At 41.4% G+C, this 25277-nt stretch overlaps 1 protein-coding gene across 2 annotated transcripts; it reads right to left on the bottom strand.

Annotated features, from left to right (window-relative positions):
* Window positions 1-4579: 4579 nt before the first annotated feature.
* Window positions 4580-25035, bottom strand: LOC124025597 (semaphorin-4F-like). Of its 2 annotated transcripts, XM_046338956.1 has the most exons (10): window positions 24734-25035; window positions 17719-17829; window positions 12922-13061; window positions 12599-12780; window positions 11902-12046; window positions 11468-11672; window positions 11228-11337; window positions 10944-11086; window positions 10068-10123; window positions 4580-4718 (listed from the first exon to the last, which is right to left on the bottom strand). In XM_046338956.1, exons 1-10 carry the CDS (start codon window positions 24795-24797, stop codon window positions 4597-4599), a joined length of 1278 nt encoding a protein of 425 aa, XP_046194912.1. In that variant the 5' UTR covers window positions 24798-25035; the 3' UTR covers window positions 4580-4596. The 2 variants fall into 2 exon arrangements, with proteins under 2 accessions (XP_046194912.1, XP_046194913.1); XM_046338957.1 differs by lacking the exon at window positions 10944-11086 and having other exon boundaries at window positions 24734-25033.
* Between the last annotated feature and the right edge of the window lie 242 nt (window positions 25036-25277).

The following is a 25277-nucleotide window of genomic DNA, read 5'->3' on the forward strand; positions in this document are numbered from 1 at the left end:
GGACACAGATATTGAGATGTAAGTCAATAGACTTGTAGTACCCTGAGTAACAGACTCCATGCTGTTATTGTTACATTCTAACATCAGGACACAGATACTAAGATGTAAGTCAATAGACTTGTAGTACCCTGAGTAACAGACTCCATGCTGTTATTGTTACATTCTAACATCAGGACACAGATATTGAGATGTAAGTCAATAGACTTGTAGTACCCTGAGTAACAGACTCCATGCTGTTATTGTTACATTCTAACATCAGGACACAGATATCTCCCCACACTGAGTGAAGGTTGGTGTGCTTTGTGATGAAGGATGTGGTGACAGTCTTGTGCTCCCCACACTGAGTGAAGGTTGGTGTGCCTTGTGATGAAGGATGTGGGGACAGGCTTGTGCTCCCACACTGAGTGAAGGTTGGTGTGCCTTGTGATGAAGGATGTGGGGACAGTCTTGTCCCCACACTGAGTGAAGGTTGGTGTGCCTTGTGATGAAGGATGTGGGGACAGTCTTGTGCTCCCCACACTGAGTGAAGGTTGGTGTGCCTTGTGATGAAGGATGTGGTGACAGTCTTGTGCTCCCCCACACTGAGTGAAGGTTGGTGTGCCTTGTGATGAAGGATGTGGGGACAGTCTTGTGCTCCCCACACTGAGTGAAGGTTGGTGTGCCTTGTGATGAAGGATGTGGTGACAGTCTTGAAAACCCAGTGGTGCATCCTTTATTTATTTGTATGTAAGGATGCGGTTTCCCAGACATAAACATTTATTGTTTTATCAAAACATGGGCAGCAAACGGTGTGAAGGTTGCAAAGTAGCCGGAGCCGTGGGAATATTTAGTACAGGGATGGGTGGCGACCCACAGGCAATTCTTCTCTACACCCCATGGCAAAATGAGTAGAATTACAGGAAATGAGCTGTAAAACAGCTGATGTTCCTCTTGCCCCATGGCAAAATGAGTAGAATTACAGGAAATGAGCTGTAAAACAGCTGATGTTCCTCTTCACCCCATGGCAAAATGAGTAGAATTACAGGAAATGAGATGTAAAACAGCTGATGTTTCTTCATGGCAAAATGAGTAGAATTACAGGAATTGAGCTGTAAATCAGGGGATGTTCCTCTTCACACCATGGCAAAATGAGTAGAATTACAGGAAATGAGCTGTAAATCAGGGATGTTCCTCTTCACACCATGGCAAAATGAGTAGAATTACAGGAAATGAGCTGTAAACAGGGGATGTTCCTCTTCACACCATGGCAAAATGAGTAGAATTACAAGAAATGAGCTGTAAATTAGCTGTTCATTACAGCACAATGCCAGAGTCTAAACATGTTGTCATCCTCATGTCCATTATCTCCAGCACAATGCCAGAGTCTAAACATGTTGTCGTCCTCATGTCCATTATCTCCAGCACAATGCCAGAGTCTAAACATGTTGAGATCTAAAACAGTCTAAACTGATGTTCCTCTATCGCCCCATGGTCAAAATGTTGTCATCCTCATTATCAGCACAATGCCAGAGTCTAAACATGTTGTCATCCTCTTCATTACACCATGCCAGAGGCAAAATGTCATCCTCATGTTCATTATCTCCAGCACAATGTCTAAGCATGTTGTCAAATCAGCACAATGCCAGAGTCTAAACATGTTGTCATCCTCATGTTCATTATCTCCAGCAAAATGCCAGAGTCTAAACATGTTGTCAAATCCAGCACAATGTAAGAGTCTAAACATGTTGGATGTTCCATTATCTTCACACAATGGTCTAAACATGTTGTCAGTAGAATTATCTCAGCACAATGCCAGAGTCTAAACATGTTGTCATCCTCATTATCTCCAGCACAATGCCAGAGTCTAAACATGTTGTCATCCTCATGTTCATTATCTCCAGCACAATGCCAGAGTCTAAACATGTTGTCATCCTCATGTTCATTATCTCCAGCACAATGCCAGAGTCTAAACATGTTGTCATCCTCATGTTCATTATCTCCAGCACAATGCCAGAGTCTAAACATGTTGTCATCCTCTCATTATCTCCAGCACAATGCCAGAGTCTAAACATGTTGTCATCCTCATGTTCATTATCTCAGCACAATGCCAGAGTCTAAACATGTTGTCATCCTCATTATCTCCAGCACAATGCCAGAGTCTAAACATGTTGTCATCCTCATGTCCATTATCTCCAGCACAATGCCAGAGTCTAAACATGTTGTCATCCTCATGTTCATTATCTCCAGCACAATGCCAGAGTCTAAACATGTTGTCATCCTCATGTTCATTATCTCCAGCACAATGCCAGAGTCTAAACATGTTGTCATCCTCATGTTCATTATCTCCAGCACAATGCCAGAGTCTAAACATGTTGTCATCCTCATGTTCATTATCTCCAGCACAATGCCAGAGTCTAAACATGTTGTCATCCTCATGTTCATTATCTCCAGCACAATGCCAGAGTCTAAACATGTGAAAACACCGCATTTTTACGTTTTGTCGAAAAATATGTAACGTTCTAGCCAATGTCATTAAAAGCAAAAACATTTTAAAAACAGTGATTTTCATCAAACACTGAAATTTGTGATGACTTGGGGAGCAGGTAAATACCCTCCCGCTGGCTAGAAACTGGTTGCAGGTTTGGAAATCACTCTCCTTTTCACTTTTAATCCTACCCTGTGTTGTCACTACCCTGTGATGTCACTACCCTGTGATGTCACTACCCTGTGATGTCACTAGCTTGGTTTCAATCCAACTGGCGACAGATTTTCATGTGAATTTTGTAAAATATCCATAAGGAAAATATGCATATTTTCCCCAGTGCCGAGTTTCCCCCAAACTGACTTGGCGGAAACAGTGGGTGATGACAGTGGGTGATGACAGTTGGTGATGACAGTGGGTGCTGACAGTGGGTGATGCCAGTGGGTGATGACAGTGGGTGATGACAGTGGGTGATGCCAGTTGGTGATGACAGTGGGTGATGCCAGTGGGTGATGACAGTGGGTGATGACAGTTGGTGATGACAGTGGGTGATGACAGTGGGTGATGACAGTGGGTGATGACAGTGGGTGATGACAGTGGGTGATGACAGCGGGTGATGCCAGTGGGTGATGCCAGTGGGTGATGACAGTGGGTGATGACAGTTGGTGATGACAGATGGTGATGACAGTGGGTGATGACGGGCTTCCATCGTATTTTTAACTGTGTTGTGTTAAATAGCACGTGCCCACTCTGGTCCTTGTATGTACGCTGTAGCCAGCATCTGGCAGATACAGAGGGGTAGGCTTGTCTACATGAGAATATTATTGATAAGAGTAAGATTTGTTTTATTTGTCAAACGGCAGCCAAGCATCGATCATCATGTCACCAGAATAGGACCCTGGATATTTATTGGAAAGGAGCATCAAGTTCATCACCTCCCTGTGAAGTTCATCATTACTTATTTCATCTGTAGGCTAATAAACTGTATGCTTGCCTGAGTAGTAGTGTGAGGACCACACAACATGTCATCACAACGATATGATGGTTATCATATCAATATCTGCCTATAAAGGTGGTGTTTCCACCACCGTTTCTCACATAATTCACTTTACCAACACTAAACGAGTTTACCCAAAAATGTGCTGTTTCCATCAGGCCTGCCGTGACATGTTTTACTCAAATAAAAAGGTTGGATGGAAACCTGGTTACAGAGAGACAGAGACACAGAGAGACAACGAGAGAGACAGAGACACCGAGAGAGACAGAGCGAGCGACACAGAGACAGAGAGACACAGAGAGACACAGAGACAGAGAGAGACAGACACAGAGAGAGAGACAGAGAGAGAGAGACAGAGACACAAAGAGACACAGACACAGAGAGAGACAGAGAGAGCGACACAGAGACAGAGAGAGACAGAGACACAGAGAGAGCGACACAGAGACAGAGAGACACAGAGAGACACAGAGAGACACAGAGAGAGAGAGAGACACAGAGAGACACAGAGAGAGACACAGAGAGAGGCACAGAGACAGAGACACAGAAACAGAGACACAGAGAGACACAGAGGGAGAGACAGAGAGAGCGACACAGAGAGACACAGAGAGAGACACAGAGAAAGAGACACACAGAGAGAGACAGAAAGAGACACAGAAAGAAAGAAAGCCTCAGTCTAAGCGGTACCTGGCAAAACACTCCCTTCAATTAAGTCAATTCTGGACATCTCTTCACAAAACGCCCTCTCCCAATTGGCCGACCGACATGTCACCCATCACCAGTTTATTCTCATAACAGGTGGGGCCCCGCCCCTGCTGTCCTTGATTGGCCCCACCCCCATTTCCGTCCTCTAATGGGGTGTGCTGGGCTGCTCTCCAGCAAAGCCTCTTCAGGAACACAGTTGCTCCTAAAGCTCCAACCAGCACCCCCAGCAGGACACAGGAGATGTATACCCATACCGGTGATCTCGACAGCCCCGGGTCCACCCTGCCTTCGACACTGAGGTCCTCCATGGTGAGCTGGTAGGAGGCTGTAAGGCAGGGTTCGCTACCCCAGGAATAATCACCCTGGGCTGAGCAGCGGCAGGAGTAGAGGCCCAGGCTGGATTCGGAGACAGTGACCTCCAGGTGGGAGTGGTGCTTCAGGGTGTGGCGGCCCTGGGGGTGCTCCCAGACGCAGGGGAGAGATGGGGGTGGTCACAGGGGAGGAGGACCACCAGGCCCATCTTCACACGCAGCTCCTTCACCACAGGGGAACAACGACCTGAGATGGGAAGGGGGTGGGAGAGACAACAGAGAGAGGCAGAAGCAGAGAGAGAAAGAGGAGTTGGAGGAGTGAGAAGGAAGGACGGAGAGTAAAAGAGAGAGAAAGGAGAGATAGGAAGTATGGTCAAGAGGAGGGAGGGAGTTACTAGATGAGAGGAAGGGCGAGAGATCGTCCTAATTCTGTTTGGAAATGTTGTAGATTTGGTGGATGTGTTTAATAGTGGAATAGATGTGATATAATAACCTTATGCATGTTTAATAGTGGAATAGATGTGATATGATAACCTTATGCATGTTTAATAGTGGAATAGATGTGATATGATAACCTTATGCATGTTTAATAGTGGAATAGATGTGATATAATAACCTTATGCATGTTTAATAGTGGAATAGATGTGATATAATAACCTTATGCATGTTTAATAGTGGAATAGATGTGATATAATAACCTTATGCATGTTTAATAGTGGAATAGATGTGATATAATAACCTTATGCATGTTTAATAGTGGAATAGATGTGTATAGATGTGATATAATAACCTTATGCATGTTTAATAGTGGAATAGATGTGATATAATAACCTTATGCATGTTTAATAGTGGAATAGATGTGATATAATAACCTTATGCATGTTTAATAGTGGAATAGATGTGGTATAATAACCTTATGCATGTTTAATAGTGGAATAGATGTGGTATAATAACCTTATGCATGTTTAATAGTGGAATAGATGTGATATAATAACCTTATGCATGTTTAATAGTGGAATAGATGTGATATAATAACCTTATGCATGTTTAATAGTGGAATAGATGTGCATGTTTAATAGTGGAATAGATGTGGTATAATAACCTTATGCATGTTTAATAGTGGAATAGATGTGGTATAATAACCTTATGCATGTTTAATAGTGGAATAGATGTGGTATAATAACCTTATGCATGTTTAATAGTGGAATAGATGTGGTATAATAAATGCTTATGCATGTTTAATAGTGGAATAGATGTGGTATAATAACCTTATGCATGTTTAATAGTGGAATAGATGTGGTATAATAACCTTATGCATGTTTAATAGTGGAATAGATGTGATATAATAACCTTATGCATGTTTAATAGTGGAATAGATGTGGTATAATAACCGTATGCATGTTTAATAGTGGAATAGATGTGATATAATAACCTTATGCATGTTTAATAGTGGAATAGATGTGGTATGAGGGCTGTATGCATGTTTAATAGTGGAATAGATGTGGTATAATAACCTTATGCATGTTTAATAGTGGAATAGATGTGGTATAATAACTGTATGCATGTTTAATAGTGGAATAGAGATGCATGTTTAATAGTATAATAACCGTATGCATGTTTAATAGTGGAATAGATGTGATATAATAACCTTATGCATGTTTAATAGTGGAATAGATGTGGTATAATAACCGTATGCATGTTTAATAGTGGAATAGATGTGATATAATAACCTTATGCATGTTTAATAGTGGTGGAATAGATGCATGTTTAATAGTGGAATAGATAACCTTATGCATGTTTAATAGTGGAATAGATGTGATATAATAACTGTATGCATGTTTAATAGTGGAATAGATGTGTATGCATGTTTAATAGTGGAATAGATGTGATATAATAACCTTATGCATGTTTAATAGTGGAATAGATGTGATATAATAACCTTATGCATGTTTAATAGTGGAATAGATGTGGTATAATAACCTTATGCATGTTTTTGGAATAGAGTGGAATAGATGTGGTATAGGGCTGTATGCATGTTTAATAGTGGAATAGATGTGATATAATAACCGTATGCATGTTTAATAGTGGAATAGATGTGATATAATAACCTTATGCATGTTTAATAGTGGAATAGATGTGATATAATAACCTTATGCATGTTTAATAGTGGAATAGATGTGATATAATAACCTTATGCATGTTTAATAGTGGAATAGATGTGATATAATAACCTTATGCATGTTTAATAGTGGAATAGATGTGATATAATAACCTTATGCATGTTTAATAGTGGAATAGATGTGATATAATAACCGTATGCATGTTTAATAGTGGAATAGATGTGATATAATAACCGTATGCATGCATGTTTAATAGTGGAATAGATGATGTGATATAATAACCGTATGCATGTTTAATAGTGGAATAGATGTGATATAATAACCTTATGCATGTTTAATAGTGGAATAGATGTGATATAATAACCTTATGCATGTTTAATAGTGGAATAGATGTGGTATAATAACCTTATGCATGTTTTTGGAATAGATGTGGAATACCTTATGCATGTTTAATATAATAGATGTGATATAATAACCGTATGCATGTTTAATAGTGGAATAGATGTGGTATGAGGGCTGTATGCATGTTTAATAGTGGAATAGATGTGAGTATAATAAGGGCTGTATGCATGTTTAATAGTGGAATAGATGTGGTATGAGGGCTATGCATGTTTAATAGTGGAATAGATGTGATATAATAACCGTATGCATGTTTAATAGTGGAATAGATGGAATAGATAACCTTATGCATGTTTAATATGGAATAGATGTGGTATAATAACCGTATGCATGTTTAATAGTGGAATAGATGTGATATAATAACCTTATGCATGTTTAATAGTGGAATACATGTGGTATGAGGGCTGTATGCATGTTTAATAGTGGAATAGATGTGATATAATAACCTTATGCATGTTTAATAGTGGAATAGATGTGATATAATAACCGTATGCATGTTTAATAGTGGAATAGATGTGGTATAATAACCTTATGCATGTTTAATAGTGGAATAGATATGATATAATAACCGTATGCATGTTTAATAGTGGAATAGATGTGGTATGAGGGCTGTATGCATGTTTAATAGTGGAATATATGTGGTATGAGGGCTGTATGCATGGTTAATAGTGGAATAGATGTGATATAATAACCGTAAGCATGTTTAATAGTGGAATAGATGTGGTATAATAACCTTATGCATGTTTAATAGTGGAATAGATGTGATATAATAACCGTATGCATGTTTAATAGTGGAATAGATGTGGTATGAGGGCTGTATGCATGTTTAATAGTGGAATAGATGTGATATAATAACCGTATGCATGTTTAATAGTGGAATAGATGTGGTATGAGGGCTGTATGCATGTTTAATAGTGGAATAGATGTGATATAATAACCGTATGCATGTTTAATAGTGGAATAGATGTGGTATGAGGGCTGTATGCATGTTTAATAGTGGAATAGATGTGATATAATAACCTTATGCATGTTTAATAGTGGAATAGATGTGATATAATAACCGTATGCATGTTTAATAGTGGAATAGATGTGGTATAATAACCTTATGCATGTTTAATAGTGGAATAGATGTGGTATAATAACCGTATGCATGTTTAATAGTGGAATAGATGTGGTATGAGGGCTGTATGCATGTTTAATAGTGGAATAGATGTGATATAATAACCTTATGCATGTTTAATAGTGGAATAGATGTGATATAATAACCGTATGCATGTTTAATAGTGGAATAGATGTGGTATAATAACCTTATGCATGTTTAATAGTGGAATAGATGTGATATAATAACCGTATGCATGTTTAATAGTGGAATAGATGTGGTATGAGGGCTGTATGCATGTTTAATAGTGGAATAGATGTGATATAATAACCGTATGCATGTTTAATAGTGGAATAGATGTGGTATGAGGGCTGTATGCATGTTTAATAGTGGAATAGATGTGATATAATAACCGTATGCATGTTTAATAGTGGAATAGATGTGGTATGAGGGCTGTATGCATGTTTAATAGTGGAATAGATGTGATATAATAACCGTATGCATGTTTAATAGTGGAATAGATGTGGTATAATAAACGTATGCATGTTTAATAGTGGAATAGATGTGATATAATAACCTTATGCATGTTTAATAGTGGAATAGATGTGGTATGAGGGCTGTATGCATGTTTAATAGTGGAATAGATGTGATATAATAACCGTATGCATGTTTAATAGTGGAATAGATGTGATATAATAACCTTATGCATGTTTAATAGTGGAATAGATGTGGTATGAGGGCTGTATGCATGTTTAATAGTGGAATAGATGTGATATAATAACCGTATGCATGTTTAATAGTGGAATAGATGTGATATAATAACCGTATGCATGTTTAATAGTGGAATAGATGTGATATGAGGGCTATATGCATGTTTAATAGTGGAATAGATGTGATATAATAACCGTATGCATGTTTAATAGTGGAATAGATGTGATATGAGGGCTGTATGCATGTTTAATAGTGGAATAGATGTGATATAATAACCGTATGCATGTTTAATAGTGGAATAGATGTGATATGAGGGCTGTATGCATGTTTAATAGTGGAATAGATGTGATATAATAACCTTATGCATGTTTAATAGTGGAATAGATGTGATATAATAACCTTATGCATGTTTAATAGTGGAATAGATGTGATATAATAACCGTATGCATGTTTAATAGTGGAATAGATGTGATATAATAACCGTATGCATGTTTAATAGTGGTATAGATGTGATATAATAACCTTATGCATGTTTAATAGTGGAATAGATGTGATATACTAACCTTATGCATGTTTAATAGTGGAATAGATGTGATATAATAACCTTATGCATGTTTAATAGTGGAATAGATGTGATATAATAACCGTATGCATGTTTAATAGTGGAATAGATGTGATATAATAACCGTATGCATGTTTAATAGTTGAATAGATGTGATATAATAACCTTATGCATGTTTTATAGTGGAATAGATGTGGTATAATAACCTTATGCATGTTTAATAGTGGAATAGATGTGATATAATAACCTTATGCATGTTTAATAGTGGAATAGATGTGATATAATAACCTTTTGCATGTTTAATAGTGGAATTGATGTTATAAGGGCCTTAAACATGTTTAATAGTGGAATATATTTGATATAAGAACCTTATGCATGTTTAATAGTGGACTAGATGTGATATAAGAACCTTATGCATGGGTAATAGTGGAATATAACTGATATAATTATATTATATAATTATTATATATATATTTTTTTAACCTTTATTTAACTATACAAGTCAACAAATTCTTATTGACAATAACGGCCTACCCCGGCCAGACCCTAAACCAGACGATGCTGGGTCAAATGTGCGCCGCCCTATGGGACTCCCAATTACAGCCGGTTGTGATACAGCCTGGAATCAAACAAGGGTCTGTAGTGCGCCTCTAGCACTACAATTCCAATCAACCTGTTTAATAGTGGAATAGTGTTCGTACTCACCCTCTCCAGTGCCACACACCTTCAAAGGGTCCTCTGACTCCCTCTGCACTGGAGAGCTGAGAACAGAGGAAGAACAACGAGAGACGGTGAGATGTGAGGGTGACAGTGAAACAACTAGTTTGAAAGGAAGGAAGATAAAGCAATGTTCTGAACAGCAGGAGGGAGAGAGAGGGAGAGAGAGAGAGAGAGAGAGAGAGAGAGAGAGAGAGAGAGAGAGAGAGAGAGAGAGAGAGAGAGAGAGAGAGAGAGAGAGAGGGAGAGAGAGGGAGAGAGAGAGAGAGAGAGAGAGAGAGAGAGAGAGGAGAGAGAGAGAGAGAGAGAGAGGAGAGAGAGAGAGAGAGAGAGAGAGAGAGAGAGAGACAGAGAGAGAGAGAGAGAGAGAGAGAGAGAGAGAGAGAGAGAGAGAGAGAGAGAGAGAGAGAGAGAGAGAGAGAGAGAGAGAGAGAGAGAGAGAGAGGGAGAGAGCGAAACATCCTATATTTATGTTGATTTATTTCCCTTTTGCACATCATTACAACAGTGTATATTTAGACATATTATGACACTTAAAATGTCTTTATTATTTTGGAGTGTACTGTTAAATGTAAACTTTTTATTGTTTATTTCACTTTTGTTTATTATCTATTTGACTTCCTTTGGCAATGTAAACATATATATCCTACGCCAATAAAGCCCCTTAAATTGAAATTGAATTGACAGAGACAGAGAGTGAGAGACAGAGACAGAAATAGAGACAGAGAGAGAGGCCGACCAAGGAGGGCCTTAACATATGTTTCCCATGCCAATAAAGCCATTGAATTGAATTCAGAGAGAGAGAGAGAGAAAGAGAGAGAAAGAGACTCAAACCCCCACAAAGAGAATGCTATGTAGACTCACTCCGCAACACAGCCTCTCGTGTTGACGTCCCACACACAACCTAGTCCTGCTGCCCGGGCACACACCTGACAGCTGGAGTACACCCTGCACCCCTGTACTGGCACACGGGACAGAGAGGATGGGGAGCCCACCACCACATTGCCCTGGGAGGGAGCAAAGAATTAAAGATGTCTGTGTCTGTGTGTGTGTGTGTGTGTGTGTGTGTGTGTGTGTGTGTGTGTGTGTGTGTGTGTGTGTGTGTGTGTGTGTGTGTGTGTGTGTGTGTGTGTGTGTGTGTGTGATACCTGGTGTATGAGGATGTTGTTGACGGGCTCTACTGAGGTTGTCAGAGGGATCTCCTGCAGCAGAGTAGCAGTACGACCAACAATAGAGACACTGTGTAACTCCCCCTGATCTGTGTGAAAACACGCATCAATTCACACCACAGAACATCATCAACCACAAAATGAGAATATTTTCTGATATGTTCAGCATAGTCAATTAACTGCCTTGTCTATTGATTACTTGATGTTTCTCTCTCTCACCTGTTCCCAGATGTAGTAGGGCAGCATCACTGTTGGAGATGTTGGTGGCTGTGATCCTGGTGTATGTGGTTCCCCTCCTCACCAGAAGGGGCGCTGCATCCATAGTGTTCGACAACAGAGGATGTTCCTTGGCAAACTGCAGCACGCGGTCGGGCATGTCGAAGGAGGAGTTGTAACCCTGGGCTCTCAGGACATGGTTGATACACTGAGGGGGAACAGAGAACAGTTCAGCGTGTTATGACGATGATGGACATACTAGGACACTATATGATAATAACCCTGAAATGGAAAATGACTACCTGGATCCGTCCAATAACAAAGAAACACTCATTTTCCAAAGAAGCACTAACTTCCGCTATCCGTTGCAAAACGTTTTTAAAATGTTTTCCATTGCATTCCCTAATAAATACAACCCAGGTGAGTCTGGTGAATACCTGTCCAGGTCGGGGGTCGGGTACAGACTCAGAGTTCCCACTGTTCACACAGTTCCTCTTCATATCTCTGAAGCCTCCCGTCGCAAACACCTTGGTGATGTCAGCCAGGCTGTACACACACACTGCTGACACGCGCTCTCCTTTCCTAAACACACACACACACATTACCATGTTCATTACAGTAATGCCATCTGTATGAGTCACTGTAACATAATATTCATATTTTAGTGATTCTCCTCTCTCTTTCCCTCACAATCTGTCCTCTCTCTCATTCACTCTCCACCCCACTTCCCATCTCTACTCCTCCTCTACCTCCCTCTCTCCCCATCTCTACCCCCCTCCCTCTCTCCCCATCTCTACTCCTCCTCTACCTCCCTCTCTCCCCATCTCTACTCCTCCTCTACCCCTCTCTCTCCCCATCTCTACTCCTCCTCTACCTCCCTCTCTCCCCATCTCTACTCCTCCTCTACCTCCCTCTCTCCCCATCTCTACTCCTCCTCTACCTCCCTCTCTCCCCATCTCTACTCCTCCTCTACCTCCCTCTCTCCCCATCTCTACCCCCACTCCCTCCCTCTCTCCCCATCTCTACTCCTCCTCTACCTCCCTCTCTCCCCATCTCTACCCCCACTCCCTCCCTCTCTCCCCATCTCTACCCCCCTCCCTCCCTCACTCTCTCTTCCCCTCTCCACCCCCTTACCCCTGGGAGGTGAAGAGGGTGTAGAAGTGTGTGCTGCTGGGGTCTCCCAGGCGGTGTTCCAGGGGGTAGGCGTGGGTCAGGACGGTGTAGTGCTGGCCACTGTCCCGGTCCTGACACACCAGCTGAGCCTTCAGGAAACTGGTCCAGCGCTTCTGCAGGGTCTTAGAGCCCCCCACGTCTCCCTGGCAGAGAGGGAAAGGGATGGGGGAGAGGGGGATGAGAAGGATGGAGAGAGAGCACGAGCACACATGAGCAAAATAGAGGGAGAGAGAGAGAAAGAGAGGAAAGAGAGACAGACAGACAGAGAGAGAGATGTATCTCACCTTGCAGACTCTGGCCAACCGTGTGACCCTGACCTTGGTGTAAAGGTCGTACTCTAAGGCATTCTCCATGAAGAAGAAGTAGATTTTATCATCATCTCCAGGACTCTCCTTGACCAGGGCCGAACTCACAAACTCTGGATCTGGACTCATCAGAGAATGACATATTAATGACATATTGTATGTCGTGCTTCCCAGCTCCAGTCCTCAACAGCCCCGACGGTTTTCCTTGTAGCCCCAGACAAACATGCACATTTTCTCATCAGTGGTGTTTCCACTAAACTGTCTTTTTGCGGATAAAAATCAATGTGTGATGACGTAGACACACAAAACATTATTTTTTGCATAAATTTCAATGTACCGAATAAAAATGTAAAGTTCAATGTGTTCCCATTTTCAACTGTACCGATAGTTATATCCCAGGTTTGGTTAAATAGAAAATGTGCATATTCTGGTCTTGGCACGAGCGCTCTAGCCAACAGCTCACAGATACAGTGTGGGAAGGCTAGTCTACATGATGAGATCACTATCAATAAGAGCAAGAATATTTGTATTTGTCAAACTGCAGTCAAGCCTCGATCATCACATTACCAGAATAAGACTCTCGATATTTATGGGAAAAGAGCGTCAAAATCACCTTGCACTTTCAGTTATTTCATCTGTAGTCTAATAAACTGCATGACTTCCTGAGTCGTAGTGGGAGGACCACACAACATGTCATCTGTAGTCTAATAAACTGCATGACTTCCCAAGTCGTAGTGGGAGGACCACACAACATGTCATCTGTAGCCTAATAAACTGCATGACTTCCTGAGTCGTAGTGGGAGGACCACACAACATGTCATCTGTAGTCTAATAAACTGCATGACTTCCTGAGTCGTAGTGGGAGGACCACACAACATGTCATCTGTAGTCTAATAAACTGCATGACTTCCCAAGTCGTAGTGGGAGGACCACACAACATGTCATCTGTAGCCTAATAAACTGCATGACTTCCTGAGTGGGAGCCTACATAAACTGCATGACTTCGTAGTGGGAGGACCACACAACATGTCATCTGTAGCCTAATAAACTGCATGACTTCCTGAGTCGTAGTGGGAGGACCACACAACATGTCATCTGTAGCCTAATAAACTGCATGACTTCCTGAGTCGTAGTGGGAGGACCACACAACATGTCATCTCATGACTCCCAGTTTACTTCCATATGATGGTTGTTACATCAATAGGAGCATATAAAGACGTTTCCATCTCCACTTCTCACATCCTTCATTCTACCCCCACAAAAAAGATCCCACCATGTCCAACGGACAAGTTATCTGATGGAATTTATAAAACTATATCAAAACATCCTGTTTCCATCAGAGCTGTGGTGATGTTTATTTTATACGGTATGACTTTACTGGCATAAAACACGTGGATGGTTATAGACATAGACCACCATCAAAGAGAACTCATTATGTAAGTAACACTACACTGCTAAACCACATAAAACACGTGGATGGTTATAGACATAGACCACCATCAAAGAGAACTCATTATGTAAGTAACACTACACTGCTAAACCACATAAAACACGTGGATGGTTATAGACATAGACCACCATCAAAGAGAACTCATTATGTAAGTAACACTACACTGCTAAACCACATAAAACACGTGGATGGTTATAGACATAGACCACCATCAAAGAGAACTCATTATGTAAGTAACACTACACTGCTAAACCACATAAAACACGTGGATGGTTATAGACATAGAGAACTCATTATGTAAGTAACACTACACTGCTAAACCACATAAACCACGTGGATGGTTATAGACATAGACCACCATCAAAGAGAACTCATTATGTAAGTAACACTACACTGCTAAACCACATAAACCACGTGGATGGTTATAGACATAGACCACCATCAAAGAGAACTCATTATGTAAGTAACACTACACTGCTAAACCACATAAAACACGTGGATGGTTATAGACATAGAGAACTCATTATGTAAGTAACACTACACTGCTAAACCACATAAACCACGTGGATGGTTATAGACATAGACCACCATCAAAGAGAACTCATTATGTAAGTAACACTACACTGCTAAACCACATAAAACACGTGGATGGTTATAGACATAGAGAACTCATTATGTAAGTAACACTACACTGCTAAACCACATAAACCACGTGGATGGTTATAGACATAGACCACCATCAAAGAGAACTCATTATGTAAGTAACACTACACTGCTAAACCACATAAAACACGTGGATGGTTATAGACATAGAGAACTCATTATGTAAGTAACACTACACTGCTAAACCACATAAAACACGTGGATGGTTATAGACATAGAGAACTCATTATGTAAGTAACACTACACTGCTAAACCACATAAAACACGTGGATGGTTATAGACATAGAGAACTCATTATGTAAGTAACACTACACTGCTAAACCACATAAAACACGTGGATGGTTATAGACATAGAGAACTCATTATGTAAGTAACACTACACTGCTAAACCACATAAAACACGTGGATGGTTATAGACATAGAGAACTCATTATGTAAGTAACACTACACTGCTAAACCACATAAAACACGTGGATGGTTATAGACATAGAGAACTCATTATGTAAGTAACACTACACTGCTAAACCACATAAAACACGTGGATGGTTATAGACATAGAGAACTCATTATGTAAGTAACACTACACTGCTAAACCACATAAAACACGTGGATGGTTATAGACATAGAGAACTCATTATGTAAGTAACACTACACTGCTAAACCACATAAAACACGTGGATGTTTATAGACATAGAGAACTCATTATGTAAGTAACACTACACTGCTAAACCACATAAAACACGTGGATGGTTATAGACATAGAGAACTCATTATGTAAGTAACACTACACTGCTAAACCACATAAAACACGTGGATGGTTATAGACATAGAGAACTCATTATGTAAGTAACACTACACTGCTAAACCACATAAAACACGTGGATGGTTATAGACCACATCAAAGAGAACTCATTATGTAAGTAACACTACACTGCTAAACCACATAAAACACGTGGATGGTTATAGACATAGAGAACTCATTATGTAAGTAACACTACACTGCTAAACCACATAAAACACGTGGATGGTTATAGACATAGAGAACTCATTATGTAAGTAACACTACACTGCTAAACCACATAAAACACGTGGATGGTTATAGACATAGAGAACTCATTATGTAAGTAACACTACACTGCTAAACCACATAAAACACGTGGATGGTTATAGACATAGAGAACTCATTATGTAAGTAACACTACACTGCTAAACCACATAAAACACGTGGATGGTTATAGACATAGAGAACTCATTATGTAAGTAACACTACACTGCTAAACCACATAAAACACGTGGATGGTTATAGACATAGAGAACTCATTATGTAAGTAACACTACACTGCTAAACCACATAAAACACGTGGATGGTTATAGACAAAGAGAACTCATTATGTAAGTAACACTACACTGCTAAACCACATAAAACACGTGGATGGTTATAGACATAGAGAACTCATTATGTAAGTAACACTACACTGCTAAACCACATAAAACACGTGGATGGTTATAGACATAGAGAACTCATTATGTAAGTAACACTACACTGCTAAACCACATAAAACACGTGGATGGTTATAGACATAGAGAACTCATTATGTAAGTAACACTACACTGCTAAACCACATAAAACACGTGGATGGTTATAGACATAGAGAACTCATTATGTAAGTAACACTACACTGCTAAACCACATAAAACACGTGGATGGTTATAGACATAGAGAACTCATTATGTAAGTAACACTACACTGCTAAACCACATAAAACACGTGGATGGTTATAGACATAGAGAACTCATTATGTAAGTAACACTACACTGCTAAACCACATAAAACACGTGGATGGTTATAGACATAGAGAACTCATTATGTAAGTAACACTACACACTGCTAAACCACATAAAACACGTGGATGGTTATAGACATAGAGAACTCATTATGTAAGTAACACTACACTGCTAAACCACATAAAACACGTGGATGGTTATAGACATAGAGAACTCATTATGTAAGTAACACTACACTGCTAAACCACATAAAACACGTGGATGGTTATAGACATAGAGAACTCATTATGTAAGTAACACTACACTGCTAAACCACATAAAACACGTGGATGGTTATAGACATAGACCACCATCAAAGAGAACTCATTATGTAAGTAACACTACACTGCTAAACCACATAAAACACGTGGATGGTTATAGACATAGACCACCATCAAAGAGAACTCATTATGTAAGTAACACTACACTGCTAAACCACATAAAACATGTGGATGGTTATAGACATAGAGAACTCATTATGTAAGTAACACTACACTGCTAAACCACATAAAACACGTGGATGGTTATAGACATAGAGAACTCATTATGTAAGTAACACTACACTGCTAAACCACATAAAACACGTGGATGGTTATAGACATAGAGAACTCATTATGTAAGTAACACTACACTGCTAAACCACATAAAACACGTGGATGGTTATAGACATAGAGAACTCATTATGTAAGTAACACTACACTGCTAAACCACATCCTGAGTTAAACTCTGTGGACACATTCTGTTGTTGTTTGGTGTTACAGAAGTTTGGACAGTAGAAGTATTTTATCATCATTCCCAACATGCATTTGGAGTGTGTGTGATTGACAGATGGGTCTCACCACTGAGCCAGTTGACGGACTGATGCACGTGCACCTCTTGACCTGTTGCCCTGGTGATGTCAAACATCGTGCCCAGGAAGTTAGAAGGGGAGGCAGTGTACAGCACTCCATCTACAGTACACACATAGACAGGATGTGATAGAGAGTGAGTGTCTAACCTACAGTAACAGCAGTGTGTGTGTGTGTCTAACCTACAGTAACAGCAGTGTGTGTCTAACCTACAGTAACAGCAGTGTGTGTGTCTAACCTACAGTAACAGCAGTGTGTGTGTCTAACCTACAGTAACAGAAGAGTGTGTGTCTAACCTACAGTAACAGCAGAGTGTGTCTAACCTACAGTAACAGCAGTGTGTGTGTCTAACCTACAGTAACAGCAGTGTGTGTGTCTAACCTACAGTAACAGCAGTGTGTGTGTCTAACCTACAGTAACAGAAGAGTGTGTGTCTAACCTACAGTAACAGCAGAGTGTGTCTAACCTACAGTAACAGAAGAGTGTGTGTCTAACCTACAGTAACAGCAGTGTGTGTCTAACCTACAGTAACAGCAGTGTGTGTCTAACCTACAGTAACAGCAGTGTGTGTCTAACCTACAGTAACAGAAGAGTGTGTGTCTAACCTACAGTAACAGCAGTGTGTGTCTAACCTACAGTAACAGCAGTGTGTGTCTAACCTACAGTAACAGCAGTGTGTGTGTCTAACCTACAGTAACAGAAGTGTGTGTGTCTAACCTACAGTAACAGCAGTGTGTGTCTAACCTACAGTAACAGCAGTGTGTGTCTAACCTACAGTAACAGCAGTGTGTGTCTAACCTACAGTAACAGCAGTGTGTGTCTAACCTACAGTAACAGAAGAGTGTGTGTCTAACCTACAGTAACAGCAGTGTGTGTCTAACCTACAGTAACAGCAGTGTGTGTCTAACCTACAGTAACAGCAGTGTGTGTCTAACCTACAGTAACAGCAGTGTGTGTCTAACCTACAGTAACAGCAGTGTGTGTGTCTAACCTACAGTAACAGCAGTGTGTGTCTAACCTACAGTAACAGCAGTGTGTGTCTAACCTACAGTAACAGCAGTGTGTGTCTAACCTACAGTAACAGCAGTGTGTGTGTCTAACCTACAGTAACAGCAGTGTGTGTCTAACCTACAGTAACAGCAGTGTGTGTGTCTAACCTACAGTAACAGCAGTGTGTGTGTGTCTAACCTACAGTAACAGCAGTGTGTGTCTAACCTACAGTAACAGCAGTGTGTGTCTAACCTACAGTAACAGCAGTGTGTGTGTCTAACCTACAGTAACAGCAGTGTGTGTCTAACCTACAGTAACAGCAGTGTGTGTCTAACCTACAGTAACAGCAGTGTGTGTGTCTAACCTACAGTAACAGCAGTGTGTGTGTCTAACCTACAGTAACAGCAGTGTGTGTCTAACCTACAGTAACAGCAGTGTGTGTGTCTAACCTACAGTAACAGCAGTGTGTGTCTAACCTACAGTAACAGCAGTGTGTGTGTCTAACCTACAGTAACAGCAGTGTGTGTCTAACCTACAGTAACAGCAGTGTGTGTGTCTAACCTACAGTAACAGCAGTGTGTGTGTCTAACCTACAGTAACAGCAGTGTGTGTGTCTAACCTACAGTAACAGCAGTGTACAGTGTGTGTCTAACCTACAGTAACAGCAGTGTGTGTCTAACCTACAGTAACAGCAGTGTGTGTCTAACCTACAGTAACAGCAGTGTGTGTGTCTAACCTACAGTAACAGCAGTGTGTGTGTCTAACCTACAGTAACAGCAGTGTGTGTGTCTAACCTACAGTAACAGCAGTGTGTGTGTCTAACCTACAGTAACAGCAGTGTGTGTGTCTAACCTACAGTAACAGCAGTGTGTGTCTAACCTACAGTAACAGCAGAGTGTGTGTCTAACCTACAGTAACAGCAGTGTGTGTCTAACCTACAGTAACAGCAGTGTGTGTCTAACCTGCAGTAACAGCAGTGTGTGTCTAACCTACAGTAACAGCAGTGTGTGTGTCTAACCTACAGTAACAGCAGTGTGTGTCTAACCTACAGTAACAGCAGTGTGTGTGTCTAACCTACAGTAACAGCAGTGTGTGTGTCTAACCTACAGTAACAGCAGTGTGTGTGTCTAACCTACAGTAACAGCAGAGTGTGTGTCTAACCTACAGTAACAGCAGTGTGTGTGTCTAACCTACAGTAACAGCAGTGTGTGTGTCTAACCTACAGTAACAGCAGTGTGTGTGTCTAACCTACAGTAACAGCAGTGTGTGTGTCTAACCTACAGTAACAGCAGTGTGTGTCTAACCTACAGTAACAGCAGTGTGTGTGTCTAACCTACAGTAACAGCAGTGTGTGTGTCTAACCTACAGTAACAGCAGTGTGTGTGTCTAACCTACAGTAACAGCAGTGTGTGTGTCTAACCTACAGTAACAGCAGTGTGTGTGTCTAACCTACAGTAACAGCAGTGTGTGTGTCTAACCTACAGTAACAGCAGAGTGTGTGTCTAACCAGTAACAGCAGTGTGTCTAACCTACAGTAACACAACCACAGTAACAGCAGTGTGTGTGTCTAACCTACAGTAACAGCAGTGTGTGTGTCTAACCTACAGTAACAGCAGTGTGTGTCTAACCTACAGTAACAGCAGTGTGTGTGTCTAACCTACAGTAACAGCAGTGTGTGTGTCTAACCTACAGTAACAGCAGTGTGTGTGTCTAACCTACAGTAACAGCAGTGTGTGTCTAACCTACAGTAACAGCAGTGTGTGTGTCTAACCTACAGTAACAGCAGTGTGTGTGTCTAACCTACAGTAACAGCAGTGTGTGTGTCTAACCTACAGTAACAGCAGTGTGTGTGTCTAACCTACAGTAACAGCAGTGTGTGTCTAACCTACAGTAACAGCAGTCTAACCTACAGTGTGTGTCTAACCTACAGTAACAGCAGTGTGTGTGTCTAACCTACAGTAACAGCAGTGTGTGTGTCTAACCTACGGTAACAGCAGTGTGTCTAACCTACAGTAACAGCAGTGTGTGTCTAACCTACAGTAACAGCAGGTGTGTGTCTAACCTACAGTAACAGCAGTGTGTGTGTCTAACCTACAGTAACAGAAGAGTGTGTGTCTAACCTACAGTAACAGCAGTGTGTGTCTAACCTACAGTAACCTACAGTAACAGCAGTGTGTGTCTAACCTACAGTAACAGCAGTGTGTGTGTCTAACCTACAGTAACAGCAGTGTGTGTGTAATCAGTAAAGCAGTGTGTGTGTCTAACCCAGTAACAGCAGTGTGTGTGTCTAACCCACAGTAACAGCAGTGTGTGTCTAACCTACAGTAACAGCAGTGTGTGTCTAACCTACAGTAACAGCAGTGTGTGTCTAACCTACAGTAACAGCAGTGTGTGTCTAACCTACAGTAACAGAAGAGTGTGTCTAACCTACAGTAACAGCAGTGTGTGTCTAACCTACAGTAACAGAAGTGTGTGTCTAACCTACAGTAACAGCAGTGTGTGTACTCTAACCTACAGTAACAGCAGTGTGTGTGTCTAACCTACAGTAACAGCAGAGTGTGTGTCTAACCTACAGTAACAGCAGTGTGTGTGTCTAACCTACAGTAACAGCAGTGTGTGTGTCTAACCTACAGTAACAGCAGAGTGTGTGTCTAACCTACAGTAACAGCAGTGTGTGTGTCTAACCTACAGTAACAGCAGTGTGTGTGTCTAACCTACAGTAACAGCAGGTGTGTGTCTAACCTACAGTAACAGCAGTGTGTGTGTCTAACCTACAGTAACAGCAGAGTGTGTGTCTAACCTACAGTAACAGCAGTGTGTGTGTCTAACCTACATTAACAGCAGTGTGTGTGTCTAACCTACAGTAACAGCAGTGTGTGTCTAACCTACAGTAACAGCAGTGTGTGTCTAACCTGCAGTAACAGCAGAGTGTGTGTCTAACCTACAGTAACAGCAGTGTGTGTGTCTAACCTACAGTAACAGCAGTGTGTGTGTCTAACCTGCAGTAACAGCAGTGTGTGTGTCTAACCTACAGTAACAGCAGGTGTGTGTCTAACCTGCAGTAACAGCAGAGTGTGTGTCTAACCTGCAGTAACAGCAGTGTGTGTGTCTAACCTGCAGTAACAGAAGAGTAGCGTAGGTCTAACCTGCAGTAACAGCAGTGTGTGTGTCTAACCTGCAGTAACAGCAGTGTGTGTGTCTAACCTACAGTAACAGCAGTGTGTGTGTCTAACCTACAGTAACAGCAGAGTGTGTCTAACCTGCAGTAACAGCAGTGTGTCTAACCTGCAGTAACAGCAGTGTGTGTGTCTAACCTGCAGTAACAGCAGTGTGTGTGTCTAACCTACAGTAACAGCAGTGTGTGTGTCTAACCTACAGTAACAGCAGTGTGTGTCTAACCTACAGTAACAGCAGTGTGTGTCTAACCTACAGTAACAGCAGTGTGGTAAGTGTGTGTCTAACCTACAGTAACAGCAGTGTGTGTGTCTAACCTACAGTAACAGCAGTGTGTGTCTAACCTACAGTAACAGCAGCAGTGTGTATCTAACCTGTAACAGCAGTGTGTGTGTCTAACCTACAGTAACAGCAGTGAGTGTGTCTAACCTACAGTAACAGCAGTGTGTGTGTCTAACCTACAGTAACAGCAGTGTGTGTCACCTACAGTAACAGCAGTGTGTGAGTCTAACCTACAGTAACAGCAGAGTGTGTGTCTAACCTACAGCAATGAAGAGTGTGTGTCTAACCAGTAGTAACAGAAGAGTGTGTGTGTCTAACCCAGCAATGAAGGTAATAACTACAGTAACAGAAGAGTGTAAAGCCCAACCTGCAGTAACAGAAGAGTGTGTGGCTCAACCCAGTAATAGAAGAGTGTGTCTAACCTACAGTAACAGAGTAAAAGTCTAACCTATAACAGCAGTGTGTGTCTAACCTGCAGTAACAGAAGAGTGTGTGTCTGTAATAACCCACAGTAACAGAAGATGTGTGTCTAACCCAGGCACAGAGTGTGTGTCTAACCTACAGTAACAGCAGGGTGTGTGTCTAACTGCCAGCAACAGACAGTGTGTCTAATCCCACAGTAACAGCAGTGTGTGTTCAAACTCAGCAACAGAAGAGTAAAATGCAACTACAGTAACAGAAGAGTGTGTGTCTAACCTGCAAACAGAAGATGTGTCTAACCTGCCAGCAACAGAAGAGTGTGTCTCATCCTACATTAACAGAAGAGTGTGTGTCTAACCTACAGTAACAGCAGTGTGTGTGTCTAACCTACAGTAACAGAAGTGTGTCATCTAACCTGCAGTAACAGAAGAGTGTCTAACCCCACAGTAACAGAAGAGTGTGTGTCTAACCTACAGTAACAGAGAGTGTGTGTCTAACCTACAGTAACAGAAGAGTGTGTAATCCCCAACCTCAGTAACAGCAGTGTGTGTGTCTAACCCACAGTAACAGAAGAAAGGAGTGTATTGTCAGCAGTAACAAAGAGTCAATGTGTCACAACCTGCAGTAACAAGGGAAGAGTGTGTGTCAACATACAGTAACAGCAGTGTGTGTGTCCCAACCTGCAGCAACAGAAGAGTGTGTCTAACCTACAGTAACAGAAGTGTGTGTGTCTAACCTACAGTAATAGCAGAGTGTGTCTAACTCCACAACAGAAGGTGTGTGTCAACTACAGTAACAGCAGTGTGTGTGTCTAACCTACAGTAACAGCAGTGTGTGTCTAACCTACAGTAACAGCAGAGTGTTCTAATCTACAGTAACAGAAGGTGTCTTATAATCTAACCTACAGTAACAAAGCTCAACCTACAGTAACAGCAGTGTGTGTCTAACCTACAGTAACAGCAGTGTGTGTCTAACCTGCAGTAACAGGTGTGTATTTCAACCTACAGTAACAGCAGAGTGTGTGTCTAACCTACAGTAACAGCAGAGTGTGTCCTAGCCTACAGTAACAGCAGAGTGTGTGTCTAGCCTGGCAGTAACAGCAGAGTGTGTCTAACCTACAGTAACAGCAGAGTGTGTGTCTAACCTACAGTAACGACAGAGTGTGTGTCTAACCTACAGTAACAGCAGGTGTGTGTCTAACCTACAGTAACACCCAGTGTGTGTGTCTAACCTGCATTTAACAGCAGAGTGTGTGTCTAAGCAACAGCAGCGGTGTGTGTGTCTAACTACAGTAACAGCAGTGTGTGTCTAACCTACAGTAACATCAGGTGTGTCTAACCTACAGTAACATGAGTGTGTGTCTAACCTACAGTAACAGCAGTGTGTGTGTCTAACCACAGTAACAGCAGTGTCTGTATCTAACCCAGTAACACAGTGTGTGTCTAACCTACTAACCCAGTGTGTGCAACAGTAACAACAGTGTGTGTCTAACCTGCAGTAACAGCAAAGTGTGTGCGGTCTAACCTACAGTAACAGCAGTGTGTGTCTAACCTACGGTAACAGCAGTGTGTGTGTCTAACCCTACAGTAACAGCAGTGTGTGTCTAACCTGCAGTAACAGCAGTGTGTGTCTGGCCTACGGTAACAGCCCAGGTGCTGTCTAACTCTGCAGTAACAGCAGTGTGTGTCTAACCTACAGTAACATGGAGGGTGTGTGTGGCCTACAGTGGCTGTGATGTGTGTCTAACCTACAGTAACAGCAGTGTGTGTGTCAACCTACAGGTAAACAGCAGGTGTGGCCTGTGTCCTGACCGCCCTGCAAGTAACTGTGAAGATGTGTGTGTGTAACCTACAGTAACAGCAGGTGTGTATGCAACCTGCAGTGGCAGCCCAGGTGTGTGTCAGCCTACGGCAACAGCTAACAGTATTGTCTAACCTACGAGGCTGAAGCGGTGTGTGTGTCCCAACCACCGGTAACAGCTGGAGTGTGTGTCTAACCTACAGTAACAGCAGTGTGTGTCTAACCTACAGTAACAGCAGAGTGTGTGTCTAACCTACAGTAAAAGCAGTGTGTGTGTCTAACCTACAGTAACAGCAGTGTGTGTGTCTAACCTACAGTAACAGCAGTGTGTGTGTCTAACCTGCAGTAACAGCCGTGTGAGGTTGTCTGGGATCATAAGGACATTTCCCCTTCCCATTCTCCATCTTCACTTTGTCACCACCTTCCTCCACTAGGACAAACGTCACTGGGTCCTGAACACACACAGTCTATATTCAGTAGTGTATGTGGACCAGTGGAGGCTGCTGAGGGGAGGACGGGTCATAATAATGGTTGGAACGGAGACAATGGAACGGCATCAAACACATGGAAACCATATGTTTGATGTATTTGATATGGTTCCACTGATTCCGCTCCAGCCATTACCACGAGCCTCGTCTCCCCATTTAAGGTCCCGCCTCCTGTGACGTGAACATCATGTGTGTAAGCCTGTCAACTAAATACATGAACTGAATGAATAACATGTGTTTCACCACAACAGTTAAAGAGCATCTAGCAGGTGTATCATAATAATAATAATATTATAGGTGTAGAGTATAATAATAATATTATAGGTGTAGAGTATCATAATAATATTATAGGTGTAGAGTATCATAATAATAATAATATTATAGGTGTAGAGTATA

Source organism: Oncorhynchus gorbuscha, unplaced genomic scaffold (genome assembly GCF_021184085.1).
Source record: "Oncorhynchus gorbuscha isolate QuinsamMale2020 ecotype Even-year unplaced genomic scaffold, OgorEven_v1.0 Un_scaffold_2300, whole genome shotgun sequence".
NCBI lineage: Eukaryota > Metazoa > Chordata > Actinopteri > Salmoniformes > Salmonidae > Oncorhynchus > Oncorhynchus gorbuscha.

Coding starts and splice junctions, on each gene's coding strand:
- LOC124025597 (XM_046338956.1), bottom strand. CDS start 24,797: ATGGAGAATGGGAAGGGGAAATGTCCTTATGATCCCAGACAACCTCAC. Junction 11,338..11,467: donor CCTACTACATCTGGGAACAG/GTGAGAGAGAGA, acceptor GTTTTCACACAG/ATCAGGGGGAGTTACACAGT. Junction 11,087..11,227: donor ACAACATCCTCATACACCAG/GTATCACACACA, acceptor GCTCCCTCCCAG/GGCAATGTGGTGGTGGGCTC.